This window comes from Colossoma macropomum, unplaced genomic scaffold (assembly GCF_904425465.1).
Source record: "Colossoma macropomum unplaced genomic scaffold, Colossoma_macropomum, whole genome shotgun sequence".
In the NCBI taxonomy this organism is placed as follows: domain Eukaryota; kingdom Metazoa; phylum Chordata; class Actinopteri; order Characiformes; family Serrasalmidae; genus Colossoma; species Colossoma macropomum.
Genome location: NW_023494810.1, coordinates 34,510,992 through 34,531,233, shown reverse-complemented (window position 1 = coordinate 34,531,233; position 20,242 = coordinate 34,510,992). Strand labels below are relative to the sequence as shown.

The window sequence follows — 20,242 nt, the reverse complement described above, 5'->3', positions numbered from 1 at the left end:
GAAATGGGCGGAGCTAAACTGCTGTGGGCTTTGGTTTTTTTATGACATCACAAAATCAATTTTAAAACTGGCTGTTTGTGCAGCTTAGTTTCCATATAAGGACGGTGTGTTTTGAAACTTTAACGATATTTACAGACTACATCAAACTCTTTTCTAAAAAAAGAGTGAGGAAATTTTGTTTTTCAGTAATATGAGCCCTTTACAATGCCTTGACACTGAACTAGTTACTGACACGATCTGATTTTCTGCAGTTATCAGATCATTAAGTGTAAACACACTGAACCGGTTACTGACACGATCTGATTTTCTGCAGTTATCAGATTATTAAGTGTAAACACACTGAACCAGTTACTGACACGATCTGATTTTCTGCAGTTATCAGATTATTAAGTGTAAACACACTGAACCAGTTACTGACACGATCTGATTTTCTGCAGTTATCAGATCATTAAGTGTAACCACACTCAGTGAGTCATACAGTGTCAGAAACTACATAACCAAGAACACGGTTTGAGGATAATTTATGCGTGCAGTTAGTACTATGCTAATTGGTGGGATATAAGCTTCCATTACTTGTTAGCTAAATTAGCCTTGTGGCTTCAGCGCAGAACTAAAAACAAAAAGTACATTTCAGACACTGAACACCTCTTGGCCGACTGACTATGTGGGGTAAAGGTGGATAAAACTGGGTAAATTAGATTTTAACAAACCGTCGCTTTAACGTTCTGAAGTATAAAACTCTGAGTCGGTTACTCACTCGGATCCTGATGAGTCATCGTCCACCGTTCCTGCCTTTATGCTCATTGCCACTCCGTTCAGTTGGTCCTGCTTGGCTCCTCCCCCTTGGCCCTCGCTAGAGGAGGAGCCTCTGGAGGAGGCGGGGTCTGAGGTGTTGACTGACAGCTGGTTGTGGATGCGGTTGATCCCGTTTCTCTCGGCGATCGGAGAGAGCGGCTTCTTCTTCAGAATTCCTGTGTTTTGTAGAAAACTCCGCTTTAGTGGCTTAATTATTAATCTCATTAATAATTTTAACACTTACAGTACTGTTCAAAAGTCAGAGACCCCCCTCGTTTGTTTAATGTCCAGCCTAAATGGCCATTAAGTACAAAATATTAATTTTTAAGAAGATATTTGTGAGGAGATTAGATATAAAATAATCCACCTGCATAAGGAAGAATGTCAAAGTAAAGTAAGTGAAAGTGAAAACTGGAGTTCACAAACTGATTAGAAGCTACAGAGAAAATGTGTCTCCTAACAACCACCTGGAAGAGCTGGTCGACCCCAAAACTGCCCCCATCAGATAAACAGCACTTAAAGCTTTCATCTTTGAGAGAGAGGAGAAAATCAAGCTGATCAGATCTGAAAACATCCACAGGTGTTTCTGTCCATCCTTCCACTGTGAGAAGACGACTCAGCGCTGTGGGTCTGAAAGGATGTGTAGCTGTCAAGAAGAACCTCACTGAGAAAAGGAGACGGACACATCAAACAAAGAAGCTGAACGATGGACTGACCACCCCAGAGTCCAGACCTCAACACCACTGAATGTGTTTGATTACTTCAGAAAATCATCAACCAGCTTCTAAGACTGAACTTTGGAGGTGTGTCTGCAGATTCTTTGAGGAACTGAAAGTGAGTCTCCTGAGAAGAATGGAAGCTGGAATAAAGGTAGAGAGTGACTCACTGACTCACACAGCTGAGATTAGACTTTTTTCCTGATGCTAAAATTGTAATAATTAGTATTTATTGGCTGTTTAATAGAAATTAAATAAATTAATAGGGGGGTCCTCTGACTTTTTCACAGTATTCTGTGTGTGTGTGTGTGTGTGTACCTTTGTGTGTGTGTGTGTGTGTGTGTGTATGAGTGTGTACCTTTGTGTGGGTGTGTGTGTGGGTTGTGTAAGCTGGGCAGGAGTGGTAGTGTGTTCTCTTTCCCATAATCCTCTGCTTTCTCTTCTGGATGGGTCACAGTTTCCACCCTCAGCCTGGCTCCGCCCCCTCCTGCCTCACACTCACCCGGCCAGCAGGGGGCGCCACCACTCGAGTCTAGGACACAAACAGAGAATGTCTAGAACTGCACCTTTTCACAGTTCCTCGTTTTTCTGCAGGAGGTTCTCGGTAAAGGGTCACGCTGCGTCCACTAAAACAACAACAGCAATGACCGAGTAGAGCTTGTACAGATGACCACAGCGTTCAAGCTCAAAGCAAAAACAACTTTGCCACAGTTTCACAGCTTCTCAGCTGAGGAGAAAAGGGACTGTTTGATTAGGAGGAACGAAGGAATAAACTTTGTCATATGGAGGTGAAGAACATCTCACTGCTGCTGACTAACATTAGCTCTGAAGGTAGACCATGTTCTAAAGTCGGTGCTGTTCCAGCCGCTATCAGTGGAACAGTTTTAAGATTCCCCTCAAAAACCGTCGGTATCTGACGGAGCGAGTGCTCGGCAGGGAGCAGATGTTCCTCCAGTGGAGTAGCTGGTTGTGGAAAACCTTTAGAGTGATGTCACGGATCACGACAAATGAGTGTGTCCAGAGAACTTGTAGAGAGGAGAATTATCACTCTAATGTTTTCAGGGTTTCTCAAACGCTAGAGGGCGCTCCGGAGTGAGTCCAAAATGAATGGGTTAATATGGAGCATTTGAGCAAAATCATAGTTTATAAATGCTGAAATGTTTTTAATGTAAAAGAATTCATTAATTTCCTGAACACAGAACAGCATAAAACATTTTAACACTGCTGTTATATTTTTAAGAGCCTTTAAACTCGAGTTATAGGAGTTTAAAACGGCGCCTCATGTACGTTCATGACGTCAGTGAGCGCGAACAGCGAATGAGCTGCTCCGCTCACCAACCAATCGGCACTCGGTAGCAGTCCTGCTGCCCAAAACCTGTTTGCTGTAGAAAAATGGAAACATACAGGTGAGATTTCTTTGCTTTTTTAGTGAAATTCAAACTTCTACTTTATAAAACTAAAGGAAAGTTCTGGTTCAGTGATTAGAAACTGTTTAACTTTTCGTTTTTAGCCGTTTAACTCCATTTACTCCCATTGAGGGCTCACTCGGGGGCGCCCTCTGCTGTTTTGCAGTCATGATTTTGATAAAACGGGGGAAACAGGAAGCGGCCAGACTCCTCGGCTCTGGTGTGTCCACCCGTCACTGTTTGTGTACGTTTTCACCTTTTTGTCAGCTAATTTATTGTTAGCAAGTTGTTTCAACACCTCCAGCAAACACAGCTAATCCAGCTTTTTGGTTATAGTTATTTTCACGTATCCATCGGTTTACGACTCTGTAGACGTTGCCTGGCGTCTGACAGCTGTGAGGGAATTTTTCCATGAAGAATTTGGTGTTTCCAAAACGTGTGAGCAGTAGAGAAAACTGAAATATACTGCGAGGTCTCCAAAATGATAATTAGTTTGCGCATTCAGACAGCACTTCAGGTAGGGCGTGTGTGTGTGTGTGTGTGTGTGTGTGTGTGTTTTTACCCTGTGCTCTCTTGGCGGTGCTGGTTGCCAGGTTTTCCCAGCATTCCTCCTGCAGGTACCGACCCTCGTCATCCTCGCTGTCTGAGGAGTGTGTGGACGCATACGAGCCGCTCTGGTCATCCTCCAGCTCTGATAGGTCACTGTCCGAGTCAGAGTCATGATCTACACACACACACAACGTTGATCATCCATGTGTTGTGTATTGCGTGTGTGTGTTGTTGCATGTGTGTGTATGTGTGTGTGTTCTCACCGTCTGGATGTGGTTTAGTTTCATGGAAACTGTGGTCATCCAGAGCGATTCGACTGTTGTGCAAACCTCCGTCATCTCTGTAATTGATAAATAAATAAATAAATATAAACAAAAAAGTAGAACGCCATGTCAATATAACAACATAAACACTTCATGTGACAAAAACCAAGCTTCATGATCCTCTGATGTTTATCCTCAAAAAACATTGTCCAGTTCTAATATTTTATAAAACTATATAATAACAAAATATAATTAAACAGATATGAAAATAATATATAAAAAAAATAAAAAAAGTCCTGGAGAAAATACAGAGTGACCGGACTAAAGCAGTTACCCAGTATCGCTAGGGCATTGCTAGATGGTTGCTATAGTGTTCCAGGTGGTTGCTAGTTGGTTTTCATTGCATTCTGGAAAGTTGCTAGGTATTTTATTTGATGTTCTAGGTAATATCTCTGGTGGTTGCTAGGGTGTTGCTAGGTCATTGCTGGAGGTATGGTGTGGTATTGTATGATACAGTGATAATTCTCCATTATTATATGTTTTCCTAATGACACACAGCGCCACCTGGTGTACTGAAGTTAAAACATTTTCTGCTAATATTAGATTGAGGAACAGAATGGAATAATAATTTTATCAATAATACACGAGATGTTAAATATTTTATTCCATATTTCAAGAATTCAACAAGAACAAGAAGTGAATACAACAGGTGATATACTATAATAATCTACTTACATTAATTTTTAACTGAGTTATCTGCCTCAAGATTTGATCTCCGCTTTTGAAATATGATGAATTCTGCGTATTCATTTTATCAGAACTTCATTCTTGATGTTCTTCTCAGTCATTTTAGAATCTACAGCTCTGTTCTGCATTCTGGACCCATATAACATTTAACATCAGAGTCCTACTGATTATCTGGAACCTGTGAAAAGCAGGTGAGAGTACCTGAGGACGAACGGTACGTAGCTGTGTTGGCTCTTGGCGCTCTGCAGAGTTCCGTTGAGGGACACACTGGACTCAGCGTAGGGCAGATGGTACAGACGACCATCTACATAACTGCTGCTGCAGGTATACTGAGAGAGAGAGAGATATAAAATATGAATAAATATAACAAACATAACATAAAATACAATATTACGTGTGTTGTGGTCTGTGACCATGTGTGTAAAATACCACGGCCTGTCTTTGTCCCTTAGAATTAAACAGGCTGGTTCTGTTACTGTGCCTTTAAGATTGATATATGTAAATGAGCTCTGCTCTGATTGGCTGTCCTGTATTATGACCCTTTTCAGAATGCAGCCTGGGCTGAAACACTACTTAAAACTGAGTGGGCGTGGCTAAACTGCTGTAGACCGAAAACAAAAAAATGTTTAAGCTGATTTATGGTTGTGACATCACACCCAGGCCGTTTTAGCAGCTTAGCATCTGTGTGTGTGTTACTCACTGAAGGTTTGGATTTGATGACGTGGTCGGGGCGTTTTTTGCCGCAGCAGTAGCGCATCGCACTGCGAGCCTCTTTATTAAACACGATACGGAAGAAGAAGATGAACGGACCCTGCAGAGGAACAGAGGGGGGTATTGTACTTATAACAAATAAACAAATAAACAATTAAAAACGAATGAATATGTATCTAAAAAATCAAAACTGAGTAAATGAATAAAAAACTGAAATAATCTAATAGTGAATTAATTATTAATATCAATGTATTATAATGATAAATATATTGTGAATATTATAATACTAACAAATGAAAACAATAATACAAATACAAAGAGGAAAACATCAAAAAAGCTGTTAGAGTTAAAAATAAGTAACTATACAGTTTTTTGTAAGTAATGAAGTGTAACGTGAGCTGCAGTGAGGTAGCGCAGAGTGTTTGGTGGCGAAAGTCGGTACCTGAATACAGTTGAAGGCGGCGAACAGATAGTGGAACAGAATCATATCACTGTTTACAGACAGCAGAGCCAGCAGACACGTCACCGTCACCAGCAGCAGCACAACACACGCCGTCCGCAACCCGTACCTACAGAGAGAGAGAGAGAGAGAGAGAGAGAGAGGGAGAGGGAGAGAGAGAGAGAGAGAGACACAGAGAGAGAGAGAGGGAGAGGGAGACAGAGAGAGAGGGAGAGAGAGAGACCCAGAGACAGAGAGAGAGAGGGAGAGAGAGAGAGAGACACAGAGAGAGACAGAGAGAGAGGCAGAGACAGAGAGAGAGAGAGAGACACAGAGAGAGAGAAAGAGGGAGGGAGAGAGAGAGAGAGAGGGAGGATATGGAGTTGAAATGTGTTTCTTCATTCAGAAGATTCAACATATTAGAGAAAAAAATTATAAAATGTGGCCCGTTGCGAAGTGGCCAGTGTAAAGTGGCCCAGTGTAAAGTGGCCAGCGTAAAGAGGCCTGTGTAAAATGCCCTGTGTAAAGAGGCCTGTGTAAAGTGGCCTGTGTAAAGTGGCCTGTGTAAAGTGGCCTGTGTAAAGTGGCCTGTGTAAAGAGGCCTGTGTAAAGTGGCCTGTGTAAAGAGGCCTGTGTAAGGAGGCCTGTGTAAAGTGGCCTGTGTAAAGAGGCCTGTGTAAAGTGGCCTGTGTAAAGAGGCCTGTGTAAAGAGGCCTGTGTAAAGTGGCCTGTGTAAAGAGGCCTGTGTAAAGAGGCCTGTGTAAAGAGGCCTGTGTAAAGTGGCCTGTGTAAAGAGGCCTGTGTAAAGTGGCCTGTGTAAAGTGGCCTGTGTAAAGAGGCCTGTGTAAAGTGGCCTGTGTAAGGAGGCCTGTGTAAGGAGGCCTGTGTAAGGAGGCCTGTGTAAAGTGCCCTGTGTAAAGAGGCCTGTGTAAGGAGGCCTGTGTAAAGAGGCCTGTGTAAAATGCCCTGTGTAAAGAGGCCTGTGTAAAATGGCCTGTGTAAAGTGGCCTGTGTAAAGAGGCCTGTGTAAAGTGGCCTGTGTAAGGAGGCCTGTGTAAAGAGGCCTGTGTAAAGAGGCCTGTGTAAAGAGGCCTGTGTAAAATGGCCTGTGTAAAGTGGCCTGTGTAAAGTGGCCTGTGTAAAGAGACCTGTGTAAGGAGGCCTGTGTAAAATGGCCTGTGTAAGGAGGCCTGTGTAAGAGGCCTGTGTAAAGGCTGTGTAAAAGGCCTGTGTAAAGAGGCCTGTGTAAAGAGGCCTGTGTAAAGAGGCCTGTGTGAAGAGGCCTGTGTAAAGAGGCCTGTGTAAAGAGGCCTGTGTAAAGAGGCCTGTGTAAAGAGGCCTGTGTGAAGAGGCCTGTGTGAAGAGGCCTGTGTAAAGTGGCCTGTGTAAAGAGGCCTGTGTGAAGAGGCCTGTGTAAAGTGGCCAGTGTAAAGAGGCCTGTGTAAAGAGGCCTGTGTGAAGAGGCCTGTGAGTGGAAAGAGGCCTGTGTAAAGAGCCGTGTAAAGGGCCTGTGTAAAGTGGCCTGTGTAAAGAGGCCTGTGTAAAGAGGCCTGTGTAAAGAGGCCTGTGTAAAGAGGCCTGTGTGAAGAGGCCTGTGTAAAGTGGCCTGTGTAAAGTGGCCTGGGTAAAGAGGCCTGTGTAAAGAGGCCTGTGTAAAGAGGCCTGTGTAAAGAGGCCTGTGTAAAGAGGCCTGTGTGAAGTGGCCTGTGTAAAGAGGCCTGTGTTGTGGCACATCTTATGTTTTATTTTTACCCCCAATATGTTTAAAAATTAAATGTGCAGTAAAATTAGCAGTAACAGGACAGTGAGTGTAGATATAAGACAGGTGGACAAAATAAAGTGAACACTCAGTGTGTGTGTGTGAGTGAGTGTGGTGGGGGGGTGTTGGGGGGATACTGGTTGTGTAACTCACACTGGTGGTTGTTTCTTCTCATAGCTGTTTGATCTGAGAGAGCAGGAGGCTCTGGAGGCCAAAATATACAGGAACAGATTCATCTGCGCACACACACACACACACACACACACACACACACACATACACACATACACACACAGAATGAACAGAACTGATCAGCAAATATGAAAACTTCTTACTTACTGTGATAAATACAGTTACAAGTATATATATATATACACACACACACCGATCAGCCATAACATTCTGACCACCTCCTTGTTTCTACGCTCACTGTCCATTTTATCAGCTCCACTTACTATATAGGTGCACTTTGTAGTTCTACAGTTACAGACTGTAGTCCATCTGTTTCTCTGATACTTTGTTAGCCCCCTTTTACCCTGTTCTTCAGTGGTCAGGACCCCCATGGACCCTCACAGAGCAGGTACTATTTGGGTGGTGGATCATTCTCAGCACTACAGTAACACTGACGTGGTGGTGGTGTGTTAGTGTGTGTTGCGCTGGTCTGAGTGGATCAGACACAGCAGTGCTGCTGAAGTTTTTAAACACCTCAGTGTCGCTGCTGGACTGAGAATAGTCCACCAACCAAAAATATCCAGCCAACCTCGTCCTGTGACCACTGATGAAGGACTAGAGGATGACCAACACAAACTGTGCAGCAGCAGATGAGCTATCGTCTCTGACTTTACATCTACAAGGTGGACAATGTAGGAGTGTCTAACAGAGTGGACAGTGAGTGTAGAAAGGAGGTGGAGGTGACCAGTCAGAAGTGAATAAATTGGTTTTTACTCCCAGTCCTAGAAAAGATTCAACACTCACAGCCACGACGAGAGCGATGGGTCCAGCCAGGCTCCAGATCAGAGTGTCGTACAGAGAGAGCCAGCAGAAATCAGGATTTCCATAACCTTCAGGATCCAAACCGACCGCTAAACCTGTAAAAGCAACACACAATAACAATAATAACATCAACAAATAATAAACAATAACCTTCAGGCGAACTGAGTGACTTGACTTTGATTACTGAGTGCAGTTTCTTGATGGCTGTATTTTCTTTCAGATGTAAACTGGATGTGGGGTTGTAATGAACACAGCCGTATCGTAGACTGTTTAGACTCCTAGTGTAAACCCACCGGTAATGATGGCAGGGAGACCCCAGCCAATGAGGTAGTAGAAGCGCATGGGGCCGTAGTTAATGTCCCGAACTTCACTCAGCATCCGGTACACATGCAGCCCCTCCAGAAAGAGCCAGGAGAACACGCACATGTAGAAGAACTGCAGCAGGATGGCGATGATCGTACACACAAACTGCAGGAGAGAGAGAGAGAGAGAGAGAGAGAGAGAGAGAGAGAGAGACACTAGGGTTAAAGGGCCCATATCAAGGAAAAAGCAATCCACGCTGAAACACTCCTTATAACTTCAGTGTGTCGGTGCAAATTGATGCATATATACATTAATTGGTTCAATGAATACAAAACGAGCTGTTTTTGAGACTGTATGGAGTGAACGATACATTTTGAGACATTACTAGTGTTTACACACAGTGTGTAAATCCCCCCTGGTATTCGGGGGTCCCGTGTTGTCTGTCTGCTAACTCTCTCCATAGCGGCGCTGATGCTTCAATGTCAGTAAATGTTTGTTTTATCAGCTGTTCTTCAGTAAAGTCTCTGTTCTAGTGCGGTTCTGCGCTCTTCCTCACAGTAACTGAGATCTTCCTCGTCTCCTCTTCTGTCTTCAGTGTGAGAAATGAGGAACAGTCACTCTTCACTCCAAACTCTTGGGAAACTGGGCGAGTTTTCAGACTTACAGATCTGCTGCAGCTCATTGTAAAGCTTTTCAGAGGAATCCGGGCAGAGTTACAGTTTCTAGGCTATGAAGGACCAACTGGGTGAACCAATCTGTACAGCGCCACCCTGAGGCAGAGCAGTGCTGCAGCTCTAGTTAGTTAAGAACCCCAGAGACAGAAGCTGATTGTGGGTGAAGCAGATAAACAATGAACTTCACTGAATCTGGATTTGAGCATCAGTGTTTCGCCAAACAGCATAACGTCGTAAGTTTATTTTCAGGACCCCTAGAATTTTGATTTTGAGACATTCATGGGTCCAAGAGGTTAATTAGGGGGTCCCAGACACCTCAGGACCCCCTGTATTTCACACCTTGTTTACACGCTGCATCAAAATTCCATGATTTTCCATGATACAGACCCTTTAACGTAATAAAGTGCTAAACAGATAAATCAGGTATTGGATGATAACTACAAAAATACTGGGATTCCTCAAGGAGAGGTTTGGAAATGGTTAAACGAACAGGCTGACGTACGTAAAACCTCTACTTATTGTATTAATATGAGTTCAGATTGTGCCTTCAACATGGCGGTGGTAGTATGAGGGCAGACTGACTGAGGGAGGGGCAGAGCTCTGAGAACTTGGGCTGGAGTTCTGGGCAGCTTCTGTCTGTAGCTAGAAGGCCGGACCCCCTCATAGCTGTAGTAGGACTGATGTAGGACTGAGGAACAGGGAGGAGATGGGTGGCAGTGGGTATTGTGAACACTTTGTCACGGGAACGGAAGGTGAGGATGTGAAAATTATAGGACGTTAGATTGGAGGAGATAGTTATATCATAACTACATTTGTTTATTGTGATATTCGTTTTTCTCTGAGCAAATAAAAACTCGCTGCCCAGATAAACAGCTTTTCAAATCTAGTTTAATTAGATTAGGGGTCTAAAACTTTCACACAGTACCATGTATGGGCGGAGAGAGTGATAGAGAGAGGATACAGAGGTGTGGGGTGAGGGAGCGTAGAGCGTACCGGGTTGTCGGTCTGGTTGATGCCGAGGATGAAGAGCAGCTCGGCGATGAAGAGCGTGAGGGCTCCGTTGGTGATGATGCTGGTGCTGTTACTGTGCATGGCCCTCAGACAGGTGAGGAAGACCACGGTGAGGAAGAGGAAGAACAGGGTCACGCCCACCGTGCTCCACGTCACCAGCTTTATGGGTAATATCTCACCGTTCTGAGAGAGACGCGCATCATTAATGAGTACGACAATCTGAACACGGTCATCACTTCATTCAGGGCTGATTATAACATGTTAAATGGTGTCAAACGATTAAAGTAATGAAATGTAATTAATCACATTTGTCCTATTTGCTCAGATTTGACCCTAAAATCTTCATCAGAGTGTATTTATTACTTTCAGTAATTCAGTAACACAACCGTCATCATGTGATCATCGCAGAACCTGGACATGAAAATCACAGGATTTCAGGATATCTTCAAACGTAAAAGTCCTCACAAAAATGTTTTTACTGTCTATTTTTAAACATACACTCTTAAAAAAGATGGTTCTTCAAGGGTTCCTTAGTAAATACTAAGGTTCTATATAGAACCATGAACGCTCAAGGAATCATTGTGCATTCTTCAACGGTTCTCTGCATGGTGAAACGGTTCTTCACACTGATGGAGAATGAGTTGTTTATGGTTCTATTAAGAACATTTTTGAAAATGGTTCTATATAGCACCAAAAAGGGTCCTTCTATTATTACAAGTTTAACATCACAACAAGAGCAGAACCATCTTAAAAAAGATGACTCTTCAATGGTTCTTTAGTAAAGAAAATGGTTCTATATAGAACCATGAACACTCAAAGAATCCTTTGCCTGCATAAATGGTTCTAAAAAGAACGTTTTTGAAAATGGTGCTATATAGCACCAAAAAGGGTACTGCTAGACATTGTCACAGTAGAAGAACCCGTTTTTCATGCTATATAGAACCACTTTCAAAAAGGTTCTATATAGAACCATGAACACTCAAAGAACGATTTGCATGCTTTAATGGTTCTCTGCATAGTGAAATGGTTCTTCAGATTGATGGAGTGTTGTATATGGTTCTATATAGCACCAAAAAGGGTTCTGCTACTGTTACAAGCTAGACATTGTCAAAGAACCCTTTTTGGTGTTATATAGAACCATTTTCAAAAATGTTCTACATAGAACCATATACAACTCATTCTCCATCAGTGTGAAGAACCATTTCACCATGCAGAGAACCATTTAAGAATGCACAACCTTTTTCAAAAAGGTTCTGTATAGAACCACATACAACACGCTCTCCATTAATCTGAGAACCATTTTATGATGCAAAAAAACCCTTTAAGCATGCAAATGGTTCTTTGAGTGTTCATGGTTCTATACAGAACCACTGTCTTCACTAAAGAACCCTTAAAGAACCATCTATGTGGTCAGAGACCTGTGTGTGTCCGTGTGTACTGACCTCCCTGTGTGAGATGTCCATTAGCACAGCGAAGCTGGTCATGTGATAGCACTGACAGCTGATGTGTGTGCTGTTCCTGAACACGACCTCGCAGCCTTTGGAGGACCACCCACCGGGACCCCCGGGACTACACACACACAGAGCATATCAAACAGTCTATTTAATCTCATTTTATCCGGGAAAATAACTACATTATCATATATTAAAACAATATGTAGTGAATCAGCCAAGATGTGTTTAATGTCTTTAGTTCACTTCTTTAGTTTTAGCGCTGGAGCTACGAGGCTAATGTAGCTAAGAATGGAAGCTTATATCCCACCAATTAGCACAGTGCTAACTGCATGACCAAATCATCACACAGTTGCTTCATACAGTGTGGAGTTTAAGTAGATTTTCCCCAATTTTTTCATAATTTTCTGCATAATTAAGTGGTTAAGATGTAAACAGAGCCGTTCAGAGTGGTTTGGTGTGAAACGCTCTGTTCTAGATAAACTTACCGAATCAGAACTGTTCACAGTGGTGGTGATAGGAACCAGACGTCCACCTCTAAAAGCTCCCTCACAGAAAGTTCCTACATGAAATGGTTATGAATTCACTGCCTGATGACTGAGACACTGTTTTATGATCGTTTAGAGAACTTAAACTCCATTCATGGTGGAGGGATACATGCAGGGCGCTGTGAGGCAAAATAGTCCCCAAAGAAAATTTATTATTCCAGATTTTCCATTATTTTCCATCATCAACATTCCATATAAACTCAGAGGACTCGTGTAGGTTCACTGGTGGTTCTGGATAGTAAATAAAATGTCTATATTTGTGTTGTAGTCATGGCGACCCCTGGTTCCTGTCACCACCACTGTAAAGACATCTGAACCATTTCACACCAAACCTCTCTGAATCTCTCTGTTTACATCTCACACACTGAGACATTCAGGGAAATCAGTGGAACACTCCTTTAAGTCATCTCTAATAGACTTGATTATGTCATTTCACAAAACATGTCTCTGCCTGTTTGGGTCAGTGTTTGGTCAAACTACTCTGAAGTTTGAGAAGAATAACATAGTTAAATTTACTGATATTCTGCTGACAGAAATAACAGCGGACACTGTCACAGAGCTGTACAGACATTCAGCTCATGACTCCCAATGATTTATGCTCTTCCTGACCTGATGGAGTGGTTCCAGAACACACAGATGGGTTTAGAGCGCTCCTCAGTGGTGACGAGGCGGAACTGCACTGTGATTGGTTTATCCAGCGCATGCTGCACCAGCTCCTCATTATCATGCACTGTAATACTGACCACAGGGGTGTTAATCACCGGCCGTTTAGGAACCCTACAGAGAAACACAAACACATGGAACATAGTATTACTATATACAGATATATGCATATATATGTCCATCTCTAATGTGTATATACATATATGTGTGTTGTTTATATATATATATATATGCATCGCGATGCGGACGTGAACGATTCTGAATCGATTCATTCAACGTCAAAAATTGATTTTCTAAACATTTAATTTATAACGTAATGTGGACGGAACGCAAAAGGCGGAACTTGCCACATCACTTCCATTTGATTTATTAATAAAAGATATTTTAAATATTTAAAGCAAAGTATTTGTAATGATCCGTAATGCATTTACATTATGCATCATTACAAATACTTTGCTTTAAAACTACCAAGTCCTCAGACAGTAGGAAGATAGAGATCCTGTATAGAGAAAAAAGATGCATCGAGATGCATCGATAATCGTTTTATAATCGCATCGCAGCCTCTGAATCGTAATCGAATCGTGAGGTGCCTAAAGATTCCCACCCCTAATATATATATATATATATATATATATTATTGTGTGTACGCACCTCAGACTCCTCTTGTCCGTGTCGTATCTCTGGGGCAGTAATGCACTCAGGCTGTGGAAGATTATCACACTGGCCACAGCGTCCTGCTCGCGCTCGTCCGGGTGACGTCTCTTCCGATTGGCCGATTGGTTCCTGGCGGGCTCCGTGACGGGCTCGCTGTGATGCCGATGACCTTTGCCCTCGGGGGCGGGGATAAACACAGAGTCCGGGAGAGTGACGGCCGTCTCTAGGTCGAGTGGGCGGGGCCCACGCAGGGACTCGTAACGAGGGAGTTTAGCACCTGCAAAGTTCATCTTATCCAAACGATCGATGGAGATAACTGAAAATAAAAACAACCAGGACGTAAACAACAACGTGAACATCATCACTGTGCATAAGAAGAGGTTAAAGGGCTGAAGGCAAACCTGCAGGAACAGTCTGGCCAAAAATGGAGCCTCTTAAAGCCTGAATTCTGTCTGAACTTTAGTCCATGTTTATAGAGAACAGTGAGTCATACAGAGTCAGAAACCACAGAATCAAGACTATTAGATACTGAACACCTCCACACAGTCTGAGGTGAGTGTGTGATGAGTTAGGCCTGCAGTTAAGCACCATGCTAATTGGTAATAAGCCTCTATCACTTGTTAGCTACATTAGCCTCGTAGCTCCACTGCTAAAACGTAAAGTGCAAACTTCAGACCCCAAACGCTGAAGGCCGATCGCAGACACTGTTCTCACCGATGTTGGGGGTGACGATGGTGAAGGGGCTGAGGTAGGTCCTCCTCATGTTCTGAGCGAGAGTGTGTGTATATTCCTCAAAGTGCCTCAGCAGAGCAGCCGTTCCTCCCTCAGCCTGCTGGATCTGCTCCCAGTGAGGACGCGTCTCCGCCGCCAGCATCGCGCTGCTCACACGCAGCAGGTGCTAAACACACACAGCATGACGAACGAGTCTGAGTTTGAGATACAGACTGACGACTGTGCATCGTTATAAAGGATGGTTATTCAAGGGTTCTTTAGTAAAGGCAACGGTTCTATTTAGAACCATGAGTTCTGTGTTTATCCATTTCATGCTGAAATGGTTCTTTGCATGATAAAATGGTTCTTCACTTTTCTATGGCACCCTTTTGGGTGCAATATAGAACCATATCACTGCTGTCGGAACAAAATTTAGTATCTCTATTTTTATTTATTTTTGTCATAATTTTAAAAAGCTGTTCTTTATATTGTGTATAAATTTCGTGATGGATGGAACAAAAGAAACGGCCCAAAATTACTTGGAAAAAAGTCCTACGTGTCAAACACAAGGTCTGTGGGTCAAATCAGGCACAATACTATTCAGCCTGCAAAAGTATTTTAATTCTCCAGTAATATGTGCCAATTTCACCATGAACTGCACTACAGTTCCCAGCATGCACTGCAACCTGTGGGCTCCCACCCCCTCCCCAACAACGATCCATGGGACTGGACCACAAAAACAAAACAAAAAGATGCCAGGTGTCCAGTTCAAATGAATGGTCAGTTTTAAAATCCTACTGTACACTGGGGACATTTAAAGAGGTTCAACAGTGATCTGCAGATAATGTAGTCTACTGTTTTATATAAAACAATTTGTTTTCATTTAAAATTATTTTTGAATCGGTCAAGTATTCAGTGGTTATTTTATGCCGTTGTAGAATAAAGAATAGCCAGTTGGAGTCAAAATAAAATAAACGGATCTCACAGATTTGCTGAGGTTTTCTAATGTGGAGTTGACCTAACCTATGTGGTGTTTCCATTAAATTGGCCAATAAGTGTAGATACATTTTTGGTATCTGTATGTGAGAGCGTACCTCGTTGAAGTGGACGTCCTGCGTAGCTGCCAGGCTGAAGCCCTGCTGGCTGCTCTCGTGCTGCAGGAGCCCCTGCGTGAGGCGGTACGCTATTTTAACGTCACTGCCGTAGTACGAGTGCGTGTGCAGCGTGGCGTTAAACAGAAGGGCTGCAGTCTGCTGCACGTTAGAGGAGTCCAGCACCGAGAGATTACGGCCAACCTGCTCCGACTGAGAGAGAGAGAACAGACACACAACTCAGTACATGCGTTTTAAAGGGGAACTCCACCAATTTCTCAAAATTTATGCATAATTTAGTGGTTAACAGAGTCGTTCAGAGTGGTTTGGTGTGAAACGCTCCGTTCTAGATAAACTTACCGAGTCAGAACTGTTCACAGTGGTGGTGATAGGAACCAGACGTCCACCTCTAAAAGCTCCTCACAGAAAGTTCCTACATGAAATGGTTATGAATTCACTGCCTGATGACTGAGACACTGTTTTATGATCGTTTAGAGAACTTAAACTCCATTCATGGTGGAGGGATACATGCAGGGCGCTGTGAGGCAAAATAGTCCCCAAAGAAAACTTATTATTCCAGATTTTCCATTATTTTCCATCATCAACATTCCATATAAACTCAGAAGACTCGTGTAGGTTCACTGGTGGTTCTGGATAGTAAATAAAATGTCTATATTTGTGTTGTAGTCATGGCGACCCCTGGTTCCTATCACCACCACTGTAAAGACATCTGAACCATTTCACACCAAACCACTCTGAATCACTCATGACTGAACTGTCTAGACAATTTAGAATTGGTGGAATTTCCCTTCAGTACAAATGCAGTTTGGTAAATGCAGAGTTGGACTCTCACCAGCGGTTTGAGTTTAGAGAACGTGAGGGAGGTGCAGTTAAAGAGATTCGGAGGAAGCCAGCCTTTATGCTCATCACAGTGTCTGATCGCTGTACCTGAGAGAGAGAGAGAGAGAGAGAGAGAGAGAGAGAGAGAGAGTAATCAGTAGGGTGACCAGACAGCCCTGTTTTTGGTGGACTGTCCCTGAAAATGCCCGTTTTAACTGTAAATTAAAAACACAGTCCTCAGAAAGATCTGCAGCAGAGCAGACGGGCAGACGTCTCATGTTGTGCTCATTTTGACCAGCAGAGGGTGCTGCTGCTCTCTACTGACCACTTCTACGACTCGCTCGCCTAGTTTTAGAGAACACTGCTGTGTAAAACTCCACCAGAAGCTCACAAGTGTCCACAACATCACTACAGATGTCTTTTCAGGACTCGAGGTGACCCAGGGGTTAAAGCAGGGTGGAGTTACGGGACTGAATCGCTCTACCAGCTGATCGGGGGCTCTGATTTGTACAGACAGACTAGAATGTAGCTACAATGAGATTCACAAACAAAGCATCATTTTAAACTGAGTCACTTTTTCAGCCTCCATATCTGACTTATGGCACATGCTGACAACAGCGTCTCTGTCCATCCAGAACTGGAGCTGCCCAGGGGTGAGTTTAGGGTCCATTGGGCTGCAGCCACGGGGCTTTTTTCTGTAGCCGCGGGTCTATACTTTCAATTAACCTCATAATGAGCTCACCAACTCCTCCAGCTCTAAGCAGCAGAGCATTTGCTTCACCAACAAATCACATTTATACAATTTTGAACATGGACAAAAATGACAGATGAAAAACTGCAATACCAGCCATCTTAACAGTGCTTAACAGTGTCAGAAACCACTGTACTTAACTTCAAATCTTGTCAAATGACTCCTTTAAGATTTAAAATGCATGTAAACAGATGTGCTCCGTCTGCGCTAAGCTCAATGCTAAAGTTCACTCAGAGGATGTTAGTCTTTCATATTTGACTTAACACAGCCAGTTCTCTGTAACTCCTAATGGTGCTAATATATCACCACTGAGCTCGTAAACACATTTATTCTGAACGTGCAGAGTTTAATATGGTGTTTTTGTCCGTACCGATGGATCCTTTAGGACAGGGAACCGCCGCAGGTAGACCGAATTTAGTCCTGGGCCACCAGATTCCTGCCTCAATCGCCTGAGGACAACTGTCATATATCACTGAGAGAGAGAGATAGAGAGATAGAGTGAGAGAGATAGAGATAGAGTGAGAGAGAGAGAGAGAGAGAGAGAGAGAGTTATGCTGATATTTTGAAATGAGTGTTGCTGTATATATGTGGGTATCACTAACTGGATTACATTCAACAACACTTCACTCACATTTTTCATATTAGCAATTTTATATAACCAGTTTTGGAAGGCTATCTTTTAAGTTTTGTTGCAAACAATGGTGCCCTCTAGTGGATACATGATAAATAACAAACAGCAAACACAAGAAATTCAAATGACTAAACCTTTTAGTTAAGTTTTCTACATTTTGTTTGCATATGTGTGTGCATATATATATATATATATATAAAATAACGTAAAGACCACTTAGTAACATAAAAAGAACTTTCACTTTAAACATATAATCAGCTGAATTCTTTTCCACCTAAATATTTATTTAAGTTGAAAATCATTTTCACTATTAATAACCTGTTTATATAGTGTATGTGTCAGAGTGCTGACCGGTTCAGAGCGGTCAGTAAACTGGCGAATGTGTGTGGGAATGTCGCGGTGACCTCTCACCTTCACAGCCGTTGGCCGACACTTCGGCAAAGGGGTTATCACAGCGGTCACACTGACGACCTATTACCCCAGGCTTACACTGACACTGACCGCTTTCTCGCTCGCACACTCGGGAGAACGAGCCCACGGAATAACACTCGCACAGCAAACACACCTCGCTGCCCGCCGGACGGTAGTGATTATCCTACACACATACACACACACACACACACACACACACACACACACACATACACACACACACATACACACACACACAGAGGGAAAAAGAACACAGTTAGTGAATATCGGAGAGTTTCGGAGCTGAAAAGGTCAAATCTAAACAGAAATGAACTCATTACTGTCACACAGTGACACTAAAGGCTAATTTATGCCTCTGCTGAGAACCGACCACAGGGGTCCGCCTGAAATCAGCTACGGCCCCACACAGGGGGTCTTGGCGAGTGTTAGTGTTCCTGTAGCTGGTTGCTAAGTGTCCAGTAAAGTACGCTGTATAATAAAACACTGCATCGCATTTCAGACTGACAGACGTTTCACCCCCAGCAGCACAGCCTGAGTTAAGGTCCTGATCGAGTGCTAAACACTCGAACCCTAAACACTCAAACCCAAACCCTAAACACTCAAACATTCAAAAACTCACTCAAACACTAAACACTTAAACCCTAAACCCTCAAACACTAAACTCTCAAACACTAAACACTCAAACACTAAACTCTCAAACACTAAACTCTCAAACACTAAACACTCAAACCCTAAACCCTCAAACACTAAACTCTCAAACACTAAACACTCAAACATTCAAAAACTCACTCAAACACTAAACACTTAAACCCTAAACCCTCAAACACTAAACTCTCAAACACTAAACACTCAAACCCAAACCCTCAAACACTAAACCCTCAAACACTAAACTCTCAAACACTAAACTCTCAAACACTAAACCCTCAAACACTAAACCCTCAAACACTAAACTCTCAAACACTAAACTCTCAAACACTAAACTCTCAAACACTAAACCCTCAAACACTAAACCCTCAAACACTAAACTCTCAAACACTAAACTCTCAAACACTAAACCCTCAAACACTAAACTCTCAAACACTAAACTCTCAAACACTAAACTCTCAAACACTAAACTCTCAAACCCTCAACTCAAACACTAAACCCTCAAACATTCAAATACTCAAACACTCAACTCACTCAAACCCTAAACATCCAAACACTAAACCCTTAAACACTAAACCTTCAAACACTAAACCCTCTAACCCTCAATTCAAACACTAAACACTCAAATACTAAATTCAAACACTAAACGCTCAAATATGCTTATCAAACTTTAATCTCTGAAAGAGTCAAAATAACTGAGATGATGAGGATCATGATACAGCAGCACCGTTTACAGTGTATATATAAAGTGCAGATACCTTTAGTACTGGAATACAGGATCATGTATAATATACGGTTCACTGCAAAAGTCTGGGCACCCCTGGTCAATTTAAATGTGTTTTTGTTTCTGTGTGTGTGTGTGTGTGTGTGTGTGTGAGTGTGTGTGTGTGTGTGTGTGTGTGTGTGTGAGTGTGTGTGTGTGTGTGTGTGTGTGTGTGTGGTGTGTGTTACCTTGCACCGACACTCTCCGCTGGTTTTATTACAGTCTGAATCGAAGCCTTTATCGATGGGGCAGTTACACGGGCCGCACGTCTTATGACCCCACCAACCGCGAGGACACGGCAGGTCAGTCCTGAGTTAATATAACGTAATATACACACAAAATTGGTGAATTACAGTCAAACTGATTAAAGAATCCCCATAAAAGCACAGACGAGAGCTTAATTATCCTTTAAAGTAGATTTTAATCTAAGCACGCCTGAAGTAGTAATTAAAGATAAATATAAAACAATATATTTAAAAAATATTAATAACAATAATAACATTAATAATAACAGTGCATTTTCATACATGTAGCTTCACACTGAAATAATATAAAACAATCATAATAAATTAAATAAAATGAATTTAATCTGCTAAAATGAAGTAAATAAGAAATAAAGACTGGCTGCATTGAAATTTTAAACAAAAAACAATTACAATAATTTTACAAAGCATTTTTTAATTAATTCATTTATTT

At 42.4% G+C, this 20,242-nt stretch overlaps 1 protein-coding gene across 1 annotated transcript in view; it reads right to left on the bottom strand.

Moving 5' to 3' along the window:
- Nucleotides 1-753: 753 nt before the first annotated feature.
- The window catches only part of celsr2 (cadherin, EGF LAG seven-pass G-type receptor 2), a 104,843-nt gene continuing 85,354 nt past the window's right edge, over nt 754-20,242 (bottom strand). The window contains exons 15-34 of the mRNA XM_036559827.1: nt 19,735-19,855; nt 18,118-18,301; nt 17,446-17,547; nt 16,338-16,432; nt 15,488-15,697; nt 14,397-14,580; nt 13,680-13,998; nt 12,975-13,142; nt 11,809-11,935; nt 10,349-10,549; nt 8,672-8,846; nt 8,361-8,473; nt 7,539-7,621; nt 5,630-5,756; nt 5,177-5,287; nt 4,678-4,805; nt 3,730-3,806; nt 3,480-3,641; nt 1,870-2,043; nt 754-971 (exon numbers count right to left, since the gene is read on the bottom strand). Coding sequence (XP_036415720.1) covers nt 754-971; nt 1,870-2,043; nt 3,480-3,641; nt 3,730-3,806; nt 4,678-4,805; nt 5,177-5,287; nt 5,630-5,756; nt 7,539-7,621; nt 8,361-8,473; nt 8,672-8,846; nt 10,349-10,549; nt 11,809-11,935; nt 12,975-13,142; nt 13,680-13,998; nt 14,397-14,580; nt 15,488-15,697; nt 16,338-16,432; nt 17,446-17,547; nt 18,118-18,301; nt 19,735-19,855 — 3,079 coding nt within the window. The remainder of the gene's footprint in view (nt 972-1,869; nt 2,044-3,479; nt 3,642-3,729; nt 3,807-4,677; nt 4,806-5,176; nt 5,288-5,629; nt 5,757-7,538; nt 7,622-8,360; nt 8,474-8,671; nt 8,847-10,348; nt 10,550-11,808; nt 11,936-12,974; nt 13,143-13,679; nt 13,999-14,396; nt 14,581-15,487; nt 15,698-16,337; nt 16,433-17,445; nt 17,548-18,117; nt 18,302-19,734; nt 19,856-20,242) is intronic.